Source organism: Sus scrofa, chromosome 1 (genome assembly GCF_000003025.6).
Source record: "Sus scrofa isolate TJ Tabasco breed Duroc chromosome 1, Sscrofa11.1, whole genome shotgun sequence".
Taxonomy (NCBI): Eukaryota; Metazoa; Chordata; class Mammalia; order Artiodactyla; family Suidae; genus Sus; species Sus scrofa.
In genome coordinates this window covers 153,817,564-153,841,825 of record NC_010443.5, presented here as the reverse complement: position 1 = coordinate 153,841,825, position 24,262 = coordinate 153,817,564, and the positions used below count along the sequence as shown (strand labels likewise).

Genomic DNA, 24,262 nt, shown 5'->3' with positions numbered 1-24,262 from the left:
AGTCCTCTTTATTTTGCTTATGAAAGATAGAATATAAACATTTTGTAACATACATTTTTTTTCACACACCGAAATTATATTATTGTTGCGGTTTAAGGGAACTTTTCTCCATGTGTGTACCAACTGGATTCTCTCTGCATAGACAAAATGATAGTGAAGTGAAAAATGAAGCAAGGCAACAGAATAAATAGTTCATGTGCTCATTCATTCATTGTCTTATTCAATCATTATTCATCAAATACTTATCAACCATCTCCAAGGTGCTTGGTACTTACGGGAATTAAACACTGAGGATCCTAAGAATCAGATAGAGTGATGGCCACACTGGAAAACAAATAAACCAACCCAGATAGTTAAGTACAGTGTGTTATGTCCTTTGATGGGTGAAGTATGGTGATCTATGTGAGTTCATAGGAAAGATGTCGAGGATGAGATGTGGAAGATGAACAGCTCCCAGCCAGGAAAAGAGGAAAGGTACAGGCAAGAGTTATATGTGATAAAGGGAGTAGCAGGTGAAGACAGCTAGAAATGGCAGTATTACTAGGAAATAAACATAAAAAAAAGGATGTTCTGACCTGTGAAAACTTTAGAGCATTTCTGTTGAGTAGGATAATACGGTGAAAATATATTTTTTTAATATTAGGATATTGATAGTAAAGCAAAAATTCCTCCTTTCCCTCTTACTCAACTATAGATACCAGGAATTATTTGATTTGGGAAGATATTTTGATCAGAAGAGCAACATAGTCTAATGCAAATTCATTGTCCGGGTAAGGTAGGGAGTACAGAGGGCAGAGAGTTATTTTGTTCTCTGTTTAAAAAAGAGAATATGTTTTCAAAAAATATACATCCAATTTTCAATTCTGCAAATAAATTGTATTCCCTACTGTGTTAGGATCCAGTAATTCAGTGGTGTCCAAAGTAGAAATGGACCTGCCCTCAGAGAATAGTCTTCAGCGAGGGACACAGGATTCATCAAAAATCATGTAGTTAATTGCATGATGCTGGGGAGTTGACCTCAAGTTAGAAATTCTAAATGAAGAGACACCTGAGATTTTAATTTTACTGCCATACTTAAATAGAAGTTTCTTTAATGAGAAGGGTGTTGTTTAATTAGAAATCCAGTGCCGTCATAATTTAGTTTTCTGAGATTGTCACAATAGGTGTTGATTTGAATTGATTTAAATCTCTTGTAACTCATATCTCTTATTGACTTTACATATTCCTGCAAAGAGGGTTAGGATTGCTGAGAATACTATGAATGTATCAGAAATGGTTATATAATTTTCAAAAGGGATATTGATGGTTGCAAGCAGGTTAATTTGAAAGTCTGTCAGTGATATGGATTTAAGCATTCTGGCACATTCTGAGTTCATATCGACCAAACTCAGGGAAAAAAAATCTATAAAAAGATATTTGATATGAGTAAACCATTAGAGAAAAAAATAATATTCAGGGAAAAGTGAAAATCAAACTGTCACACATGGGTATGCATTCTGGTCATTTAGACAAATATAAATCTAAACAGTCCAATTTACCAAGATGAAACCTGTCACTTGTCTTGAAGTTGCAGAAAGCTGATAAATATAAAATTCAATAATGGATAAAAGCCTGTGCTCATTTATCCAGGAAGTATTCAGTGCTTTGAGTAACAGATTCTGTTTTTTCAAAAAGGGGTTTGAATTACATGGAGTGGAATAAAGTATTTAAAATGTTTTTGTTCAGATGTCTCAATAGCAATAGCTTTTCCTAGTGGCTAGTCTTTGGAAAGTTAGATTTCTAGCTAAGTTAGATTGATGATTTAATTACAATATGAGATTTAGTTTCTTTAACTATAAATTTATCACTAATTTTGGTTGGGTAGAAAACAGTCTACCAAAGATTGTGATGTGAGTGGTAATAGGAGAAACTGTTAGTCAAAACTCTCAAACGTTAATTTGTCTCAGGACCAGCCTACCTCTTTAGAAAACCCTGAACATTTTAGTGCCGACTTCAAGGTACCTAGTGTTTCATGATGTCCTCAAGAGACCTAAGACCTCCACTATGATGTCTTCCAGGTCTGTCCCCTTTGGGTCACAGGCATGCATTTGGGATTTTTCCTGGTCCTTTAGCCCACAAGTTCTGTACAATTCTTTCAAGATCCTGTTTACTGCTTTCCATGGGGCCAACAAGTGAACTTAGCAAATTCATATTACTATGCTATTTCCAGTTTCTTGTTATATCAATTATTCCTCTCAGTGCTTCAAATTCAAAACTGCTTTTCTAAAATTGTTATAGTATAGTTTCACTGAATCAAGATTTAAATCTCCAGTAAAGAGAAACATTCTGTTTTATTCTAAAAGCATTTGACTGATTGATTGATTGATTGATTTTTGGACACGCCCATGGGCATGTGAAAGTTCCCTGGCCAAGACGGAACTTACACCATAGTGGCTACCTAAGCCACTTCAGTGACAGCACAAGTTAAGGATCCCCACTGTATCACAAGGGAAGTCCCTAGAGATATTTGATTTAGAACTTTCCTGCTGTCATCCTCAAAAATGCTTCCCTTGGAAAACATGTTTTCATATTAACAGAGACCTTCTGGAAAATTGTGCCTTAAACTAAGAGAGCAGTCGCATTCTCTTCCTCTGCCAAAATCCCAGGTTAATATGGATGTGTCATAAAGGGTAAAGCAGAGCCTTGTCATTTTAGATGGTGGAGATCTTACCCTCATTCTGCAACAGTGCTTGGCTACTAGTAGGTGCCCCCCAAATGGCTGTTGGTTAAATGGATAAGGGGAGGAGAAAATACCTATCAAGAAGAAGAGCATCTTCTAGTTTAACCTTCTGTGAGGTTGAAAGAAAAAAAAATCAAGATAGAAGGAGGGTGTAACTGAGCATAACATACTCACTAGGAATATGATTTGATGTGTTCTGTATTTGACTATATTTGATGTGTTCAAAATACCTTGGTTTCATAGGTGCCTACTAATACAGCTTGGTGAATATAACATTTTATTTTTATTTTTATTTATTTTTTTTGTCTTTTTGCCATTTCTTGGGCCACTCCTGCGGCATATGGAGGTGCCCAGGCTAGGGGTCGAATAGGAGCTATAGCTGCTGGCCTACACCAGAGCCACAGCAACACAGGATCTGAGCCATGTCTGCAGCCTACACCACAGCTCACGGCAACGCTGGATCCTTAACCCACTGAGCATCGAACCCGCAACCCCTTGGTTCCTAGTCGGATTCGTTAACCACTGAGCCATGACGGGAACTCCAGGAACTCCGGGAACTCCGGAAACTCCAACATTTTAAGTGACAAAATTCTTAGAAGCTAGAGTCCAGTTCTGATCCTCCAGGTCTAAAATCCATTGTTAGTATTTCCCTCTGTGAGCAATGTGCCTCCCCTTGCAGGGAGTCCACCCTGATTGGTGTTCTCTCTTCTGCACAATTCCCATCTGACTCTGCTCCCACATGATCCCCAGAGATTCCTCTGCTGCTCTTGGCTATGTATTTTCCCTCTTGCAGGTGAATCAATGTTTCTATTATACTGTCTTTAAGTTATATTCATGGACTAGATGATTTTATTTCTTTCATCCACTGTTTGGAGAAATAGAGATTTAGTCAGTGGTCATGTTCTGAACTATGTGATCCCCAAAGGATGCTATTTTTTGACCATAGCTTGTCATTTATTATAGCATTGATTATAGAAAAAACTTTAAGGAACTCATTTCTTTGGATATTGGAAAACAGGCATCTAAGTAAAATAGGTCAAAGAAAGAAATTTAATGGAATTTCAGACTGAAAGATAAAAACTAAAGTCTTGAGGGATGCTGCAAAATGCAGGGATATTTATAACATCAGTGACTATATCAGGAAACAGTTATGTCTGCCATGGGAAAGTGCTTCTTGGATCTCAATTACAGGAAGTGTAATTAACCCAGAACCCCAGCTGCTGTGCTCTGAAATCCAGGCAATGAAATCTCATAGACCGCTCCCAGCCAGAGAGAGGCCTCCTTGTTTCTGTAAGATACAACCCTTCTTACTGGTGACTTTGACTCAAAAGCTCCTCTGCAGCCTCACCTACCTTTCCTTGGCTGGTACCAATGCCTGAGATGACTGGACACAACCCTCCTTCCTTCTCTGTCTCTCTGTTACCCAAAGTCAGTCCTGGGCATAATCTGACTGTTCTCTGCCTTTCCTGACTCCCTTCCCATTATCTTTTATATGTTTTCCCTGTATTAAATGTATTTCATTTTAAATGCCAATTTAAAGTGTTGCTTCTACTCAGCCATAAAAAACAAAATAATGCCATTTGCAGCAACATGGATAGAACTAGAGACTCTCATCCTGAGTGAAGTAGTCAGAAAGAGAAAGATAAATACCATATGATATCACTTATATATGCAATCTAATATATGGCACAAATGAACCTTTCCACAGAAAAGAAAATCATGGGCTTGGAGAATAGACTTGTAGTTGCGGGGGGGAAGGGGAGGGAGTGGGATGGATTGGGAGCTTGGTTTTTATAGATGCAGACTATTGTCTTTGTAATAGATTAGCAATGAGATCCTGCTGTGTAGCACTGGGAACTATGTCTAGTCACCTAAGATGGAGCATGATCATGTGAGAAAAAAGAATGTATACATGTATGTGTAACTGGGTCATCATGCTATATGGTAGAAAATTGACAGAACACTGTAAACCAGCTATAATGGAAAAAAATAATTACACAATTACACATTGCAAAAAAAATATATAAAGTGTTGCTTGTTGAAGTACCCAGAATAACCCAATAACAAAGACAAAAAATGAGCGAGCTGAATTCTAGAAAAAAAAAAAAAAGAATGTAGAAAGAGGGAAAGTCAACATTAGGAATTAATAAGATACAAAAAATTATTATAGAGATAGCAAAGTTAGAAGTTGGTTCTTTGAAAAAAATTATTCAATTCAGGAAAAATTAATTAAGAGCTATAATTAGAAAACATTACAAATAAAAAAGGGACACAGTTTTAGATAGAGCAGAGATTTACAAAGATAAGGAACCGCTGTGAAGAGATGAGGTTAATAAAAATAAAATCTTACATGAAATGAATTATTGACCAAAAATATAACTTACCCAGCATGACTCTTGTAAAAGTAGAAAGCCTGAATCAATTATAACATTAAATAAAATAAATTAAAAATTAATGAATTAAAAACCTTTTAATAATAAAACTCTAGCAACAGAATACTTTATGATTAAGTTATACCATTCAGAGTAGATAATTCCAATTTTATAGGACATCTCCTAGAAAAGAGAAAAAAGAGGGAAAATGTCCCAGTTCTTTCCATTACATTAATTTAATCCTTATACTACATCTAAACAGGGCTCATCTAAACAAGGGAGATTATAGTAAATTTCACACATAAATATAGTGGCAGAAATGTTAACCAAATACAAGTAGTCTTTTTTTTTTTTTTTTTTTTTTTTTTTTTTTTTTTTTTTTTTTAGAATACACCTGCGGCATAGGAGCTACAGCTGCAGTCTACACCAGAACCATAGCAATGCTGGTGTCCAGACCCATTGAGACAGGCCAGGGTTGGAACCTGTATCCTCATAGATACTAGTCAGATTTGTTTCCTCTGTGCCACAGTGAGAACTTCCCAAATACGAATAGTCTTAATTTTATGGTGAATAAATAATTTGATTTGTCACAGGAATGCAGGGTGTACTCTAACATTAGATCATTTATTATGTAAGTCAGCACAGTAAACAAAGTGCAGAAAAAATCAATTATGTCATTATCTCCAAGGTTACTTAAAAAACAGTGCTTCATCTCAATACATGATTATGGGGAAAGACATTTTAGCATACTAGGACTCAAAGTGAACTTTAAAACCTGAAAAGAGTTACAAATTTTTAGAGCAAATGTTTTATTTACTTACTAAGTGATAGTAGGGTAGCCCTTTCTTTTTAAAATTCTGTTTAGATTCCAGGTAGTTCAACAAAAGAGGAAAACTAAAGTTATAAGAATTAGAAAGATATAAAATTGTAGTGGTCACAAATGATGTGATTATCTATTTAGAAAACACAAAATAATTTTCAAAATATAATTCATGAGAGGTTAGAGATACTGCTGGATATAAGATCAATTAAATATGTATACACCAGCAAAAATGTATTTATAAATATATACATGTTATAAATAGAGTGGTATTTATGCAATGATTGTTAGACCAAAGAAACAACAGAATAAGAGTCCAGACTTAGAACTACTCACATGTAGACAGGTCATCTATCAACAGACTTGTCGTTAGAAGCCAGTAAAAAATACTGACTTTAAGGAGTTCTTGCTGTGATGCAGTGGGCTAAGAATCTGACTGCAGCAGTTCGATCCCCAGCCTGGCACAGTGGGTTAAAGGATCTGGTGTTGCTGCAGCTGAGGCTCAGAGTCAATCCCTGGCCCAAGAACTTCCATATGCTGTGGGGCAGCCATTAAAAAAAATACTGACTTTAGATTAAAGATGAATGGAAGGAATTAACTTCCTCATTATGATATTAATCTTCTTAATGAACAATCAAATTTTAATGCTTAAAGAGATTTTGTGATTCTGGTTTGATCAACAAGACAAACAAATATTTTTCACTATTTTTGAAAGAATTCATCAATATATTTTTGTCAAATTTCCCCCAAAACCAGATATTAAAAAGGCAGCATTAAAACATAAAATTGTTACACTAAGTCATTTTTGACAGAAGGTGGTGATTTAGAGGGTTCTCATTAACACTTTTGCCACAATCCTAATGCAGATTTCATTTTTATCATCATCCACTAATCTAATTCACTCTGCCATCTCCTTTTCTACTATTTCCCCTCTTATAAATCATGTACAATGTACTTTTCCCTTCTTGATAGCTCAGTGCTAATAATGAAAGTTAACTTTCTATTTTGTCTGAACCATTAGAGTACAATACCATTACTCAATATAACTTCAATTAAAATGGTTGTTAATCCTTTAGAAAAAATAAATACATGTATTAACACAAACATGATCTCAGTTGAGTGGAAAACCTTGCTTTAGACAGCATCATCAGATTTCATGTTCTTTAGACACTGAGAGCTATCAGAATCTCTGAGACCATTCCTGGGCCAAGATAGTTTGTCTACTTTTAAAATTACTTTTAGGGGAGATTTTGGAAATAAATAGGGTCTATCCTTTATGGGTTGCTTAATTTCCTAATGCAGATTTTGTTAAGCATTTTATGTTTACATAATTTTTCTTAGTGGTAGAGTGCCTGGGGTTGTAGTTAGTGCATGCAAAATCAAATCCTATTATACATATCATATGTAAACCTCTGGTTCCTATTATCAAGGGAACAAGATCTACATTTTAAAACCTCTATTGTGTTTCACTTCTCAAATTCTGTAAGTATTACTTCTGTAAAGTTTCACGCCTTACCAAGATTATAGGAAATCCACTGCAGCATATCAGAGTTGCATAAAAGCTTATTTTCATAGTTTCGGTTTTATGTTAAAGCTTTTCTCTGGCTGTTTTGGACACACGCATAAAACAAGTATCATTTGGATAATAAAAATATCTTCATTCATATTTTTTATCTTAATAGAATCACTAGGATATGTATAGATGATTATTAACTTCTACACAGAAGTGAGGAAAATATTTGCGGATGAATTTTGGAACACTGTTAAGAATTTTTGAGACCTCCTTGCTATTGCAAAATCAAGGGACCAAAAATAACCATTTAAAGTTTTACTTGTGAAATGTATAAGTATTCTCTACTGGGGCATAAATAAATACATTTCTCTTGTCATTCTTTTGTCATAACACATATTGACTCATGTAGACATAGATGCACCGTCCTTTTTAAATGTCTTTGCATTGCTTTTGATTCATGTTCCATCTGAGATACAAGTTTGGTGTTCCTTTTTTACGAAAAAAAAAGATTTTGACTTTATACAGATTTACAACTTTTACTATGTGAAGGACACTGCTAAGATAATTAAAACACAGCTAAAAATGAGGAGGAATTATTTGCAAAACGTGTATATGGTAAAAGATGAGCATCCAAAATATAAAAAGTTTCTCTTTAAATTTTTTTATGAACATTTACTTTTTAGAGAAGTTTTAGGTTCACCGCAAATTGAGGAGAAGGTACAGAGATCTCCCATATGATCTTCCACCAGAGTCTCCCTCATCATCACCACCCACGACAAAGTGGTACATCTGTTACAACCAGTGAAACCCCATTGACACTTCATTGACCTGCAAAGTCCATCGTTTACATTAAGGTTCACTATTGGTGCTGTACATCATATGGGTTTGGACAAATGTGTAATGATGTGTATCTATCACTATAGTATCATACAGGGTATTTTCACTGCCCTAAAAATCCTCTGTGCTCATCTATTCATCCTTCTCTATCCTCTTCTTCCCTTTTCTCCACCCTGCAACTTTTGTCAACCACTAATATTTTTACTGTTTCTCTAATTTTGCCCTTTCGAGAATGTCATATAGATGGAATCATACAGTACATAGCATTTTCAGGTTGGTTTCTTCACCTAGTCATAATGCATTTAAACTTCTTCCATATATTTTCATGGCTTGATAGTTCATTGCTTTTCGGTACTGAATAATATTCCATTGTCTGGACACACCACTATGTATCCATTTGCCTACTGAAGGACATCCTGGTTGCTTCAAATTTTGGCATTTATGAATAAATCTGTCATAAACATTTGTGTGCAGGTGTTTGTGTAGACATAAGTTTTCAACTCCTTTGGCTAAATACCAAGGAGCATGATTACTAGATAGCTTGGTAAGAGTATGTTTACTTTTGTAAGAAATCGCCAAACTTTTCTAACATAACTGTACTATTTTGCATTCCCACTAGCAATGAATGAATGTTCCTATTGTTCCACATCTTTTCCAGCATTTGGTGTCAGTGTTTTGTATTTTGGCCATTCTAACAGGTATATAGCTGTATCTCACTGTTTTGATTTGCATTTTCCTGATGACATATGATATGGAGCATCTTTTCATATGCTTATTTTCCATCTGTACATCTTCTTTGGTGAGATGACTGTTATCCATAGATCTTGAGCCCATTTTTAATTGGGTTGTTTGTTTTTTTGTTGTTGAATTTAAATAGTTATTGGTCTGTTTTGGATAACAAAATATTCTTTATCAGATATATTTTGCAAATGTTTTTTCTTAGTCGGGGCTTATCTTCTCATCCTCTTGACATTGTCTTTTCAGACCAGAAGTTTTTAATTTTAGTGAAGTCTAGCTTATCAATTATTTCTTTTATGGATCATGCCTTTAGTGATGTGTCTAAAGGTCATCTAGATTTTCTCCTAGGCCATCTATCTTCTATGAGTTTTATTATTTTGTTCTTTCCATTCAGGTCTGTATTCCACTTTGAGTTAGTTTCTGTTAAGAGTTTAGTGACTGCATCTAGATTAATTTTTTGCAATGGCTCCCTCATCCTTTATTTGTTTGGCATTCATTTCTGTTGCACATTAGTTCTGGGGATCTTCTAGAAATTCTCCAAGGATTTTATATGAAATTAAAGCAACTAAAATACACGTGACATTACCCATTATTAAAATCATTCATTGCTCTGTTGACTTCTGGCAAAAGAGGAAGTGAGCTATTACTGAGCTATAGTGAACAGTGGTCAGGAGGGAAGTAGACTTTAATTTAGAATTTATTCAAATTCTACTACATGATTTAAAGTCATAGTTAGAAGAGTATTAAAAATATGGTGGTGGGGGGTGACTCCTGTAATATGTACATTGCCTTTAGGTTGTTTCAGTTGCCAGACTTTTGAAGGTGAGTTTACAGAATTATCTCTCCTCTAAATTAATTTGCTGGTTGAGACAAAGCAAAGACCAAAATCTCCAAAATATATCAAAATATGAACAACACTTTTGCTCTAGCATAGTAGAATGGATTCAGAATGTGGTGGTCGCCATGGCATGGGGATACACTTACATCCCTGGCTATCTATTAGCCTGCTACAGGTGGAATGAACTCAGGATTGGAATCAGAGAGGAACTTTGCAGGAACCACAGCTTGGATGCTTTGCCCACCTTGAGAATTACTTCTACTCTTAGAACCCTGATTTCAAAGTTCCCATCGTGGTTCAGTGGAAACGAATCTGACTAGCATCCATGAAGATGCAGGTTTGATCCCTGGCCTCGCTCAGTGGGTTAAAGATCCAATGTTGCTGTGAGCTGTAGTGTAGGCCAGAGGGTACAGCTCCAATTTGATCACTAGGCTGGGAACCTCCATATGCCACAGGTGTGGCCCTAAAAAGAAAAAAAAAAACCCAGTTTCCTCATGTGTCGCACATATGAACTTACAGGCTTACTGTAAGGATAAGAAATAACCCATACAGCTCTTTACTAGGAATATATTAGGTCCTCAGTAAAAGGGTAACCTTACTTCGGGGAAATGACAAGCTCCCTGCCTTTTACCTCTTACTTCCAAAATCCCAGTGCTTGTAATGAGGTTTTCTAGATGAATTATCTGAAATGAAAGTTCTGAATATTTGCAAATCTATTAATGAACAGCCACACTGATTTTCAGTAACTTCACTGGCCGGCAGAATGCCACTCAATGCATTCTCTTGGGGTTTTCCTCAGTTGACAAGGCCCATTTACCAAATGATTACCATCTTGATAAAACATTATAAGGAATAATATACTATTTTCACCTATCATTATTTGAAATGGCTATTGGTATGTTTTGTTCTTTGGAAAATGTATTTATGACAAGAAATATTTGTGTTGAGTTTGAAAGTTTAATAACTATTTCCCCTAAATAATTCCTGCCTTATAACACTAGGCTGTAGGAAATATTTTCCATATTTTAAAATGAACAATGGAGGCTCCCAGTATAAAAAGAATTGGGACAGAATACTCAACTCTGAGTCATTTTACTGAAAATCCTCTCTTTATTCCAATGTGTTCACCTATCACAAAGTGCAGTACAGCTATGACAATAGCAATAAGAATTAAGAGTATATGTGCTGAGAAATTCTATTGGTGTTAGGTAATGGTGAGTGAAGAACCTGCTCTTCTAACACGCTATTTTAAGTTCACTTTGTGCCCAGTTGTAATTGAAATACAGAGGAGCTGTTTCCTAGAGACTGCCATTATGTACTTCTTCCTTCAACAGGTCCTTATGGAACTGACAGCACATGTCAGGTACCAGGCTGATGAGCAAAATGCCATGGTTCTAAATTCATGAAACTTAACATTCCAATTATTGTATTCATTGCAATCTCTCATTGATGTGCTTTCAAGAGTATCAAGATGTTCGTGTTCTATGGCAATCACATCTCATTAAAACTGGAAGTAAGCAAATGTATAAATAAGCACATACATACATATATAAATAAAAGAAATGACCCAGTATTTCATCCTTGGGAATAATCACAGTATTACTTTTTCTTTCACAAGAAGCTCAAACTATTCCTGCAGTCACACTTGCTTTTAAGAATCAGTGTCTGCTTGTTTAACTTGCTTTCATATTTACTCTCCCAAACACCTAATACTTCATGACTGGACTCTCACCTCTTACAGTGTTCAAATTTATTTCCTACTTCCCTTTAGTGAAACACTCTTGCCTTGATTCTTCCTATCTGCCTTCTTAAACCTAAGGTTTCAGCTGAAATACTGTTTCTTCAAATAACCTCCTCTGTTTACCTGATTTATTGAGGGCTTTCCCATAGCACACAGGGGTTTTTCTCCTATATGAGATACTGCAAAATTTGTACTTATATTATTTGTATTTTGATAATAGTATATCCAGTGCCAAAAAGATACTTAATAAATATTTATTAAACAAATGAATAGTTGGTTATTTATATATTTTCTCAATGTTTAATATGCATAAAATTGGAGGTCATTAAATCCAAAAATATTTTTGTGTTAACTCTAGTTAGACTGTACTTCCACATTAAAATTTTCTAGAAATCACTTTATTTCTAAAAAATTTTTAGAAAATATTTTTCAATAATTCTTATATGACCTGAAATTCACCTAAGAGTAGTATCCACTATTAGTTAAAATTCATAGTATATTAGAGTTAGAATTAAAGTGTTGATAATTGGAAGCAAATCAATGGAATTCCATTTCAATTTATGCAATTATTAGAATTGCTTATAATAAGCCCTAAAAACTTAAAATAGCCCATGATCTTTCTTTCATCATTTTAACAGATTAAATTGAATGGCTTTTAAGGTAGTAGATTTTCATATAATTCTTGGAAAAGAATAGTCTGACAAGGAAGAATTTTGTAAAATAAAACAAAATGAAATGACTTATAATATTTATAATCCAATTTTCACTATTAATTTACTTTTTTGATTGTGTATTTTTTACCTAAATTTATCAGATAATTGGTATGTTAACAAAAATCTTCAAATAGTAAATAATCACACATCAGCATTTAAGGTTTGTTATTACCATTAAAGTAATCTAAAAAAAATAGAGTTTATTTATTCAAACTATAACTTAATTAAAATCCTATTTCTACCTGTTATCTATTATTAGGTATAAAATTGACTTCAGCGATTGCTTTTAAGTGCCTACAATTTTATAGACTTGACATGGCATCATATTTGTCCTTGACTAAGAGTACATTTATCCTCTTAAATTAATTTTTCATCACTAAGTTGGTGATTTTTTATTACAACTTTATTATTTTCATTTTGGTAAGTGATGTGATGTTAATCAAAAAATTTAAGCATTAATCTCAATAATTAATGTCATGTTCCAAATTGGATTGTTAAATACTTGTTTTTCCTCATATCCCAAACAACCACCTCAAATGTCAAATCGTGCCATCTAAAGCTCGATCCCTTAGTTTATTATATTTAATTGATAAACAAGGTCTAGTGCCAAGAATGTAATTTTAGTTTCTTATTTTTTAGAAGCCAGAGACTCTCTTAGATTTGGGAACAGAACATTTTCTACAATAATAACACAATTATATGTGTATGAAAAAGCAGTTTTTAGACTTTTTGAATCAAAATTCATTTCCAAAGATATTATTGAAGTCTAACATTTTCCTAATGTTGGATTCTCTTTTAGAGTTTAAAATGTCATGAAAACTACTTTTTAATAGTATAATACTATCCAACACTTTGCCATCAAGCCATTTAAAACTAACAATATAAAAATAACTTCTAATTTTTCTCCATAACAGACAATTTTTAAAAACTTCCTATTTTAATCATATTGCCAACCTCTACTCCCTGAAAATCAAATTGGACATTCACTCAGGTTAGTTTGATTATATTGTATAGTACTTTAATCACAGCATTGATGATTTTTATTACATTCACTTGTCTTTATTTGCAGTGTCTAGCATAGTGCCGGAATGTATAGTAAATGAGTGGAAGTATGAATGAATACATGAACCACATCCATCCAACCAAAATGCCCAAGAAATGATTTTGTGCCTTTGCAACTGAGAGAAGTTTATCAGTTGATTGCAGATTGTTGGCAAAAATATCTCCAGTTTTTCACTTAGTGTATTTTTTTTTGACAAACATGATCCCTGTCGTTACGGAAATAGTCACAGGAATCAAGAGGACAGGTGTATTTATCTAGGGCATGGTCTGGTCTTAAAACTTTTGTATTGTTCTCAACTTTTCAGAAAAATTGGGTTTTCTTTTTACAAACTGTGTAAATGGACACATCCATGAACCTTCTTAGTGGAGGCGTTATTTGCTGGATACCTGGCCTTCGGGCAATTACGAATGTTACATACTGCTTTTCTGTGTTTTCTGTGTTCAGCTAGAGAGACTTCAGGCTGAAAATACATCAGAATGGGACAAGAGGGAAATACTTGAAACAGAAAAGCAGGGACTGGAGAGAGAAAATAGAAGGCTAAAGGTCCAGGTAAAAGAAATGGAAGAGCTCCTGGACAGGAAAAGTAGATTAAGTGCAAGCGCTCAAGGTCCTGATTTCAAGACATCACAAATTGAACTACAGGAAAAAAACAAGGTATGGGTGCTCTTTGGAAGCAAACATTTTCACTTTCTGTGCATCTGTGCCCTAATGTCTAGAGGATGCTGCATTAACTTTTACACGTATCAAATCTGAGTATTTCCTTTTATGTTACCTCAAATATGATACTTTGATCTTTTCCCATTGTAATATGGTATATAATATGTTATATACATAGCATTGTGTTATATATATAACATTGTAATATGTTATATTTATACACACAGACATATATATAAAATACTGTTCATGTACAGAAAGGGAAAGTAACAAATTTTGTATGAAAATGTTAGAATATGAGAAATCTGAGAGCTTAAAGCTTTTCCAAAAGGAAGGAAAACATGAAGTGAAGGATGGACCTTTTTGTTTTTGGTTTCCTGTTATGGTTTTGTATCAGTGTTTTCCAAGCAATTGATCTTATTTTCAATAAATATATTTCTCCATTTGTTTGAGCAACTATACAATAAGCATTTGTCGGTAGCTATGGCTAAGTATCTGCCTAAATATTTAAATTTAGCTGGTTCACTCCCCTTTGGTTTCTTTGTAGTTAGTCTCAGAAAAAGTATTTCTAAGTCAGCTAAAAACACCATGTTACAGATAGCTTTATAGGCTATGACATAAATGATAAGAATTAAATTCAGATTCTGAATTTAGGAAATTTAGGTTATTTTGGAATTTTATGTTCTAAAGCCAATAGATATATTTACTTCTATGGATGAGGTTTTTTTTTTGATAAATGCATTTTTTGATTTTTAAAATATTCTGAGTAGCAGTTTTAATTTATATGTTTGTGTCATTGTGTAACAACACATATACAGCTTGTTTCTATTTCTTCAATTAAATTAAGTATAGTATTTTTTAAATGATTTTTATCTTTTTCCATTATAGCTGGTTTATAGTGTTCTGTCATTTTTTCCTACTGTATAGCAAGTTGACCAGTCACATATACACATATACATTCCTTTTTCTCACATTATCATGCCCCATCATAAGTGACTAGATATAGTTCCCAGTTCTTTGCAGCAGGATCTCATTGCTTACCCATTCCAAAGGTAAGAGTTAGCATCTATTAACACCAGACTCCCAGTCCATCCCACTACCTCCCCTTCCCCTTGGCAACCATAAGTCTATTCTCCATGTCCATGATTTTCTTTTCTGTGGAAAGGTTCATTTGTACCATATATTAGATTCCAGGTATAAATGATATCATATAGTATTTATCTTTCTCTTTCTGATTACTTCACTTAGTATGAGAGTCTCTAGTTCCATCCACGTTGCTGCAAATGGCATTATTTTGTTCTTTTTATGGCTGAGTAGTATTCCATTGTGTATATATACCACATCTTCTTAATCCATTCATCTGTCAGTGGACATTTGGGTTGTTTCCATGTATTGGCTATTGTGAATAGTGCTGCAATGAACATGTGTATATATGTGTCTTTTTCAAGGAAAGTTTTGTCCGGATATATGCCCAAGAGTGGAATTGCTGGGTCAGATGAGAGTTCTAGTGTAGTTTTCTGAGGTACTTCCATACTGTTTTCCACAGTGGTTGTACCAATTTACATTCCCACCAACAGTGTAGGAGAGTTCCCTTTTTCCACACCCTCTCCAGCATTTGTTCTTTGTGGACTTATTAATGATGACCATTCTGGCTGGTGTGAGGTGGTATCTCATGGTAATTTTGATTTGCATTTCTCTAATAATCAGTGATGTTGAGTATTTTTTTTAATGTGCTTGTTGACCATCTGTACATCTTATTTGGAGAAAGTGTATTTAGGCCTTTTGCCCATTTTTCCATTGGGTTGTTGTTGGCTTTTTTGCTGTTGAGTTGTATAAGTTGTTTGCATATTTTAAAGATAAGAAATGGATTAATATTCCATGCTTCTGGGTGGGAAAAATTAATATTGTAAAAATGGCCATACTACCCAAAGCAATCTACAGATTCAATGCCATCCCTATCAAATTACCCATGACATTTTTCATAGGACTAGAACAAACAATCCAAAAATTTATATGGAACCACAAAAGACCCAGAATGGCCAAAGCAATCCTGAGGAACAAAAACCAAGCAGGAGGCATACCTCTCCCAGACTTCAGGCAATATTACAAAGCCAAGTCATCAAGACAGTGTGGTACTTGTCCCAAAACAGACATAAAGACCAATGGAACAGAATAGAGAACCCAGAAATAAACTCAGACACATGGTCAATTAATCTTTGACAAAAGAGGCAAGGTTATAAAATGGGAAAAAGATAGTCTTTTTCAGCAAGGGGTGCTGGGAAAACTGGACACACACATGTAAATCAATGAAACTGGAACACACCCTTACACAATGCACAAAAATAAACTCAAAAGGGCATAAAGACTTAAATATAAGACAAGACACCATCAAACTCCTGGAAGAGAACATAGGCAAAATAATCTCTGACATCAACCTTACAAATGTTTTCCCAGGTCAGTCACCCAAGGCAACAGAAATAAAACCAAAAATAAACCAATGGGACCTAAACAAACTGAAAAGCTTTTGCACAGCAATGGAAACCATAAAAAAACCAAAAAGACAACTTACAGAATGGGAGAAAATAGTTTCAAATGATGCAACTGACAATGGCTTAATTTCTAAAATATACAAATATAGTATCTTAATGCACAGTTCTATTTTTTCACTCAACTCCTTTAACAGTAAGTTAAAGATGAGTTTGAAAAGTTCATATTTTTGAGTCATGTAAGTAGTTCATATTCTTATGAGCTCTAAAATCTAAATGGGCAGAAAAATTAAATTCAATATCACTTTTCCTTTTTCTTTGTGATTTTAGGAATTTATTACAATGCAAGATTAAATTACATTAGTCTTTCATGACTTGGCAAGGCAAATATCTAAAGTTAAATGTTATAGTCGGTGATCATAATTTTCTATAACATGGATTCACAAACCATCCATAATGGCATATGGTTCTGATATATATATATATACAACAGATAAATCTGTATTTTTTGCAGATTGCTGCTTGTGAAAGCACAGAATTATTTCAATTATGGAACAAGTTTTGATCATCAAAATATGTTTCTCTTTGCTTCTCTTGAATAGAACAAGCATTTATTTATGTTATACTTGGTGTCAGTCACTGCTATCGATGCCCATGATGTAATAATTAATGAATCATTATCCCTTCCCAGCATGGCCTTAGCATCTACCTAGAAAGATACACACATAAGTTGTTATCAACAATACACTGTGATGATTGCTAAGAATAAAATGGATATGATGAAAGAGTCATTCATTCTATTCTACTTTAATGCCTTTCTAGTTAAATCAAACTGTTATAGCATAAATTGCTGTAGTTAGGATATATGAGGGTTGATCAGGCCTGTTTGGAGCTGGTGTATAAGCCAATTAGCTTGTCCTATTATCATTGCATGCCAAGGGTAGACCTGGGCTCTTTGGGACCAATGTAGTTCTTCAGCCTAGAAATAGAACATGGAGATGGAAGATTCTGGAAGCTGAACAACTCAGTGGGTGTACCATCAATCAGAAGACTATTCCTTAAGTGTATCTCATTTTGATGTTGGGGAGGAGGTGTTAATGATTTTTTTTACCCTCTTCATTGAGAATTCAGACTCACTCCTTGGACAAAAATACTTACTTGTCATGGAGTAGCTGCAGTTCAGAATCTTTGTTGCCACAGAGATCCCCACAGATCAAAATATCAAGATTCTAAATGTCCCCAAACGTCAAATGATCAAAGCTGCATATAGAACATGCCAAAGTCCAAGCAATAGTGTAGATGTTACTAAAACACAAAGCCAAATTTCAATAAAAGCTAATTTGTATGTATATAAATTATGTGCATAATTTCCACATAGGAGTGCCATTAACACATATATGCATAGAAGTACCCTGTAGAAGTACCAGAGATCTAAAAGTGTAAAAGTGCTACATCTAAGTAAGATGAGGAGATAGATGCTGATCTTTAAGAGACATAACTATAAACATCACTCATTATCAGCCTCTAAAAGAAATATAAGATATCTTACTTCATTTTATTTATACCTAATCACATTTTTAAATGTTTATAGTATATACAAGTCTATCTGCTTCTCATAGAGATCCCCCATCAATATATTTTGTTAATTTTTTGAGTTTTGACAGCCTCGTTATTCAACAACATTTTTATAAATCCCTTCTTATTCAGGAGGGGAGAATTTTTACATAGTGCTTGACTTTAGTGTTATACAGAATGCACTTTAGGAGTTCCCGTCATGGCATAGTGGAAATGAATCTGACTAGGAACCATAAGGTTTAAGATTTGATTCCTGGCCTCACTCAATGGGTCAAGGATTTGGTGTGGCTGTGGCTGGGCTGTGGCTGTGGCTGACAGCTATAGCTCCGATTAGATCCCTGGCCTGGGAATCTGCATATGGCATGACTGCGGCCCTAAAAAGACCAAAAAAAAAAAAAAAAGAATGCACTCTAAAAGAAAATGCCATTCTATCTTAAATCACACTATTAATTTAAAGATGAAGATTCTTTTTCACATGAATGATTTCATCCCATAAATTTCTATCTGGTAGTTACTTTTATAGCTTATGTTTAAGATTGTGTGCATCAATCTTTTACAATTAAAAAATAGCACTATACATGAATTTCTAATGGATAGACTAGAAAATTACAACTATAGTAGTAACAATTTAAATTATAAACCACTGTCATAGACTTTTCTAGAATAACTTCAGAATGTCAGTTGATGAAGTTTGGTTTGTTTTTGCTTTGGATAATAGTGGTACTGTTCCATGGTGTTAGTATAATTGACAGAAAATCTTACATCTGATAATGGATGTTCTGCAGCTGCATTATAAATAATGGCATAGATGTTAGAGAATAGCTTTGTGAAAATGTGAGGGAATCAAAGTGTATGGTTTAAGAGGAGAACAATGGAACTACGTTTGAAACTCTGACTCCACAGCCATGGTTAATTATTCTAGTGGATGCTTGACAATTGGTCTGTACTGTTTCATCTAACATTAAAAAAAAAATCCATGTATATACTTATGAATATGTATATTATTTAATATTTAAAAAACACTTGGTGCACTTAGCTAATTTGAATTCAATTTCCTGAAATATTTATTTTAAAATGTTCTTCATTTTATTTCACAACATAATCAATATCACTAAAAATTCAAAGTATATTAAAAATTATAGCAGTTCCTCAAGTGGGGGTGTTCATGTCACATTGTAGTGTGAAAAGAGACTATTAATACCTTTTCTTTCATTTCCATTATAGTTTATTACATGATATTGAATATACTTCCCTTTGCTATACAATAGGACCGTGTTGCTCATCTATTTTATACATTGTAGGTTGTATCTGCTAGTCCCAAATTCCTAATTTAACCCTCCCCCCTCCCCTTTGGTAATCATAAATTTATTCTCTATGTCTATGAGTCTGTTTCTGTTTTGTAGATAACTTCACTTGTGCCATATTTTATATTCTGCATATAAATGATATCTTGTGGTATTTGTCTCTTTCTGACTTCACTTAGTTTGAGAATCTTTTGTTCCATCCATGTTACTATGAATGGTATTATTTTGTTTCTTTTTATGGCTGAGTAATATCCCATTGTGTATATATACCACATCTTAGTACATTCATCAGTTGATGGACATTTAGGTTGTTTCCATGTCTTGGCTATTGTGAATAGTGACACGATGAACATAGGGGTACATGTATATATTTTTTTGATAGGCAACAAATAGATTTATTAAGATAGGATGCTTGTGAGAGATGCAAGTGGGCAGGGCAGGAGGCTCTTGCATGTATGTTTTTGAATCATAGTTTTGTCTGGCTATAGTCCCAGGAGTGGGATTGCTGGATCATGTATTAGTTCTATATTTAGTTTTCTAAGGAACTTCTACACTGTTTTCCATAGTGGTTACACCAACTTACATTCCTACCAATAGTGTGGGAGGGTTCCCTTTTCTCCACACCAGCATTTGTTATTTGTAGACTTATTAATGATGGCCTTTTTGACCAGTGTGAAGTGGTACCTCATTGCAGTTTTTTTTTTATTATTTGCATTTCTCTAATAATTAGTGATGTTGAGCATCTTTTCATTTGCTTGCTGGTCATTTGTATATCTCCTTTGGAGAAATGTCTATCTAGGTCTTCTGCCTGTTTTTGATTGGATTGTTTGCTTTTTTGTTAAGTTGAGCTATTTGTATATTTTGGAAATTAAGCCTTTGTCAGTTGCATCATTTCCAGATATTTTCTCCTACTCTGTAAGCTGATTTTCATTTTGTTTCTGGTTTTCTTTTCTGTACAAAAGCTTATAAGTTTGATTAGGTCCAAGTTGTTTGTTTTTGCTTTCATTTCTATTGTCTTGGGAAACCAACCTAAGAAAACACTGGTATAATTTATGTCAGAGAATGTTTTGCCTATGTTCTCTTTAGGAGTTTTCTGGTGTCTTGTCTTATGTTTATGTCTTTACACCAGGTCAGGTTTAATTCTGTATGTGGTATGAGGGAGTGTTCTAATTTCAATGATTTCCAATCATTAGCAATTACATTTGAGATACTTTAACCTGCATCCAAATGTCATGTACCAAGGAATAATTTAGGGATCTCTTAAAAATGCAGATTCTGGGAGTTCCCTTGCTGTGCAGCAGGTTTAGGATCCAGCATTGTCACTGCAGTGGCTCAGGTCACTTCTGTGGTGCAGTTTTCATCCCTGGCCTGGGATCATGCCAAGGGTGTGGCAAAAAAAAAAAAAAAGCGCAAAACAAAACCATAAAAAATGCAGATACTGATTCAGTAGTTCTGGGTTGGGCCCTGGGATTTTGAATATTTATCAAGGATCCTGGTGCTACTGGTGCTCTTGGTTTAGACTACACTCCAGGGTAGAAGGTGTTGGAGAAGACACACCAAGTAAGAGGTGAGGCCAGGTGGTACCTATCAGTGATTAAGAGAGGAAAAAATAGTGAAATGGTTGTTTTCTGAGGAAGAATCCTTCCTCTCTATGGGGATTGCAACTTTTTCTTCATTCTCATATACCCCGTTTCTATATTTTTATCCAAATTCTCAGTAGTTTTCCCATATTATTTAGATGTACCTGTGTCTTCTTTTATATTGTCTTTGCTTCTAGTTTATTTGAGAGGAGCTTGAAGTTATTTCTAAAATTCATGGGGGGCTGTGATTCTGAACTGAATATGTTAATTTGTCATAAACAGTTCACTCTAATCACCCTCAAGCTATGATATAATAGCTCAGATCATGTTTTCTGGAAGTATCAACCAATAATAATAGTAATAGAAGCTATCTATCAAGATATCTTCCTGTTATCAATGCAAGGTACAAATATATTACACTCTGAACCCTGATCTGATTTCTTTCTGTAGGTTTGGGGTGAGAGTGGGATTCTGCATTTCTATGAAGCTTCAGGTGATGCTAATGCTGATGGTCAATAGACCACTCAAGAGTAGTAAGGGCCTGGTCTAATGCAATTATCAATGCTTTCTCTGCACCCTTGCAGCCACTCACCCTCTGACAATTCATTTATACTCTGCTGTCACAGTTATTTTTCTTCTTTGTTTACTTTTCTTGACTCACTCTCACCTTTTAGTCCCTGAACTTCTTGTTGCTTTATCTCACCACAGGACCTTTGCATAGAATTCTCTTTCTAGGGAGAACAATCTCATTTCTTATGTAGATTTATTCCACTACATAGAATGAGATGATTTCTCTGAGTTGACCAAGCTTATGAGAGTTAGCAGTAGCAGTGTAGCTCAACACGACAACTACGCAGAGATGGGAAGTTCAAAGGACAGCACATCTTCCTTGTCTCTCCTAGTCTTAAATAATGTATTGACCAACGGTTAGAGAATTTTCTACCTTTGACAGCAAAATGCAAAACCAGATAGTTATTTTAAATAACTGTGTTAATCTGAACAGAATGCACTTGACATACAACTGGCACTATCCTTCACAGGGCAGCACACTGTGTTTCTGCCCCCAGTGCTCTCCTACAGCTGCAGCTTGGGTACCTCTTTGAAGACCTGCTCTGTGCTCAGGTGCTAGCAGCCCTCTTCCTGCAGGATGTTATGACCCTCCTCCTCTCTCCTTTGCCTTCTTAAGTCATAATAATTCTTCAAATATTAAATACAGTTTTGCTTCCTATAGGAAGCCTTTTCCGATCTTCCTGACTAGATCAGATCACTCTTGCAATTTTTTGCAATTGCTTATTTGTCAGTGAGATACTTTGATGAGTATCTCTGCTGCATGTGGCTAAGAGATTCATAAAAGATGTATCTCATCTGTTAACCTGTGTGCCCTACCACCTAGCATACTTCCTTTTACATGCTAGACCCTTAACAATATTCATGAAATGAATGATTTTTTTTAAATGAAAGAATTTGTGGTGTATGTAATAAGTTGGGTGTAGAAATCATAGTACTGGAGATTTATGCGTGCATGAGTTTTCCATAGATATGCATCGAGAGAGAAAGCTAGACTCTAGAAATCAGATATCTCATATTTACATATGAGAGGTGGGACCATGCCTGCAAGAGGCCTAGAGGAAAGAGAGTTTTGGGGAAAAGGGGTTATCTTGGGGCTAAGAAAAGAACATCTTCTCCAATGCTGGGTGAAAAGAAAAAAAAAAAAAACAAAACAACTGTAGGTACTTCACTAATTCTAATTCTTTTTTTGAGTGCTTACCTATCTTTTCCTCACCTTGTTCACCTCTTTGAACTTTCAGGACAGAGAATAAGATAAGACAAATGATAGGAAAGGAAAGGAAAAGTTGGATTTGTGCCCACCATAAAGTAATAAAACATAATAACCAAAGAGGAAACAAACACATGTAACCTAATATTTATCAAAATGTGTCCTGATTTCTGTAACAGAGAAAAGTGGAATTGCAATCCCTTATGGTTTTCCAGAAGTATGATAGCTATTCTTTGAGTGCTGGTTTGCTTTCTTCAATATATGCCACAGATTCTTGTGCCTGGGAGGCCTTAGTTCTGTTGCTATGTGGTGTATGTAGTGTCCACTGCAAACTGTGCTTTTTTAAGTGAAACATTATTGGAAAAAGTGGTCAGTATTCTACTGAGCAAAGCCCCACTGACTAGTTGACCTGCCTCTCATGAAGTGCTTGGAAGCCTGTTTTCTTAAATTATTCTGGCAACTGAATCCCTTCATTCAGGTCACATGATAGGTCATTCTCAGAAAGTTAATGTAGCAGAGTGGTAATTGATGTGTCTCAGGAAAATGATGAATTAATCTGAAAGTGGAAGGGTCATCAAAGTCAATTCCTAATGAATTTACTAACATTGTCCCTTGAATGGGAATGACATTGTATTTATTTTGTTTAGAAATTTTGCCTTAAAAAATATTTTATTTCCATTCAGTGGTGCAGCAGGCAAACCTATAGATTTGTTAAATTTTCCCCATTCATTAATGTTTATTCAAAGCTTTCTTTTACTCATAAAATTATTGAACAATTTAAGACTAAACAATATATAACAATATATAATTGTTTAGTCTTAAATTGTTCAATAATTTTACCATTGTAAATTAATAATTTTAAATATAGAATATTGTAATTTGGAGTTTCCATTGTGGCGCAGCGGAAATGAATCCAACCAGGAGCCATGAAGTGCAGGTTTGATCCCTGAACTCGCTCAGTAGGTTACGGATCTGGCGTTGCCATAAGCTGTAGTGTAAGTTGCAGGCGAGGCTTAAATCCTGCCTTGCTGTGGCTGTGATGTAGGCTGGCAGCTATAGCTCCAATTTGACCCCTAGCCTGGGAACCTCCGTATGCTGCAGGTGTAGCCCTAAAAAAGCGAAAAAAAAAAAAAAAAAAGAATATTCTAATTTGATGTTATTAGAGAGGGTCATTTTATGTTTGTCTTTAGCTGTTTTTAACCTAGATTTCTTCTCAGAGATACTCTAGAAATTTCAATTTTTAATATTGAAAAGTGGTAAAAACATTATTGTAGAGAACTTTAGATATATGGAAAATTTTACCCTTTCATATGTGAAAGATATTATATTTTCTTTATGACAATGAAAGTAATTTTAAAGAATGTCTTGTTTGTAGCAAAACACTAGGCTACACACAAGACTTTCTTCAAAATTATTTCATGAAACTTGGAAACACATCTATGATTTTGAGTATATTTTAAAAAGATGAATGGGATTGTGTGGGTTGAGCAGAACAATGTCCTTTTGCCCAAGGGTTTCTGAAGTTAGAG

At 34.5% G+C, this 24,262-nt stretch overlaps 1 protein-coding gene across 1 annotated transcript in view; it reads left to right on the top strand.

Annotated features, from left to right (window-relative positions):
* Positions 1 to 24,262, top strand: part of CCDC102B (coiled-coil domain containing 102B) — a 245,136-nt gene that overhangs the window by 91,271 nt on the left and 129,603 nt on the right. The window contains exon 6 of the mRNA XM_021099354.1: positions 13,799 to 14,008. Coding sequence (XP_020955013.1) covers positions 13,799 to 14,008 — 210 coding nt within the window. The remainder of the gene's footprint in view (positions 1 to 13,798; positions 14,009 to 24,262) is intronic.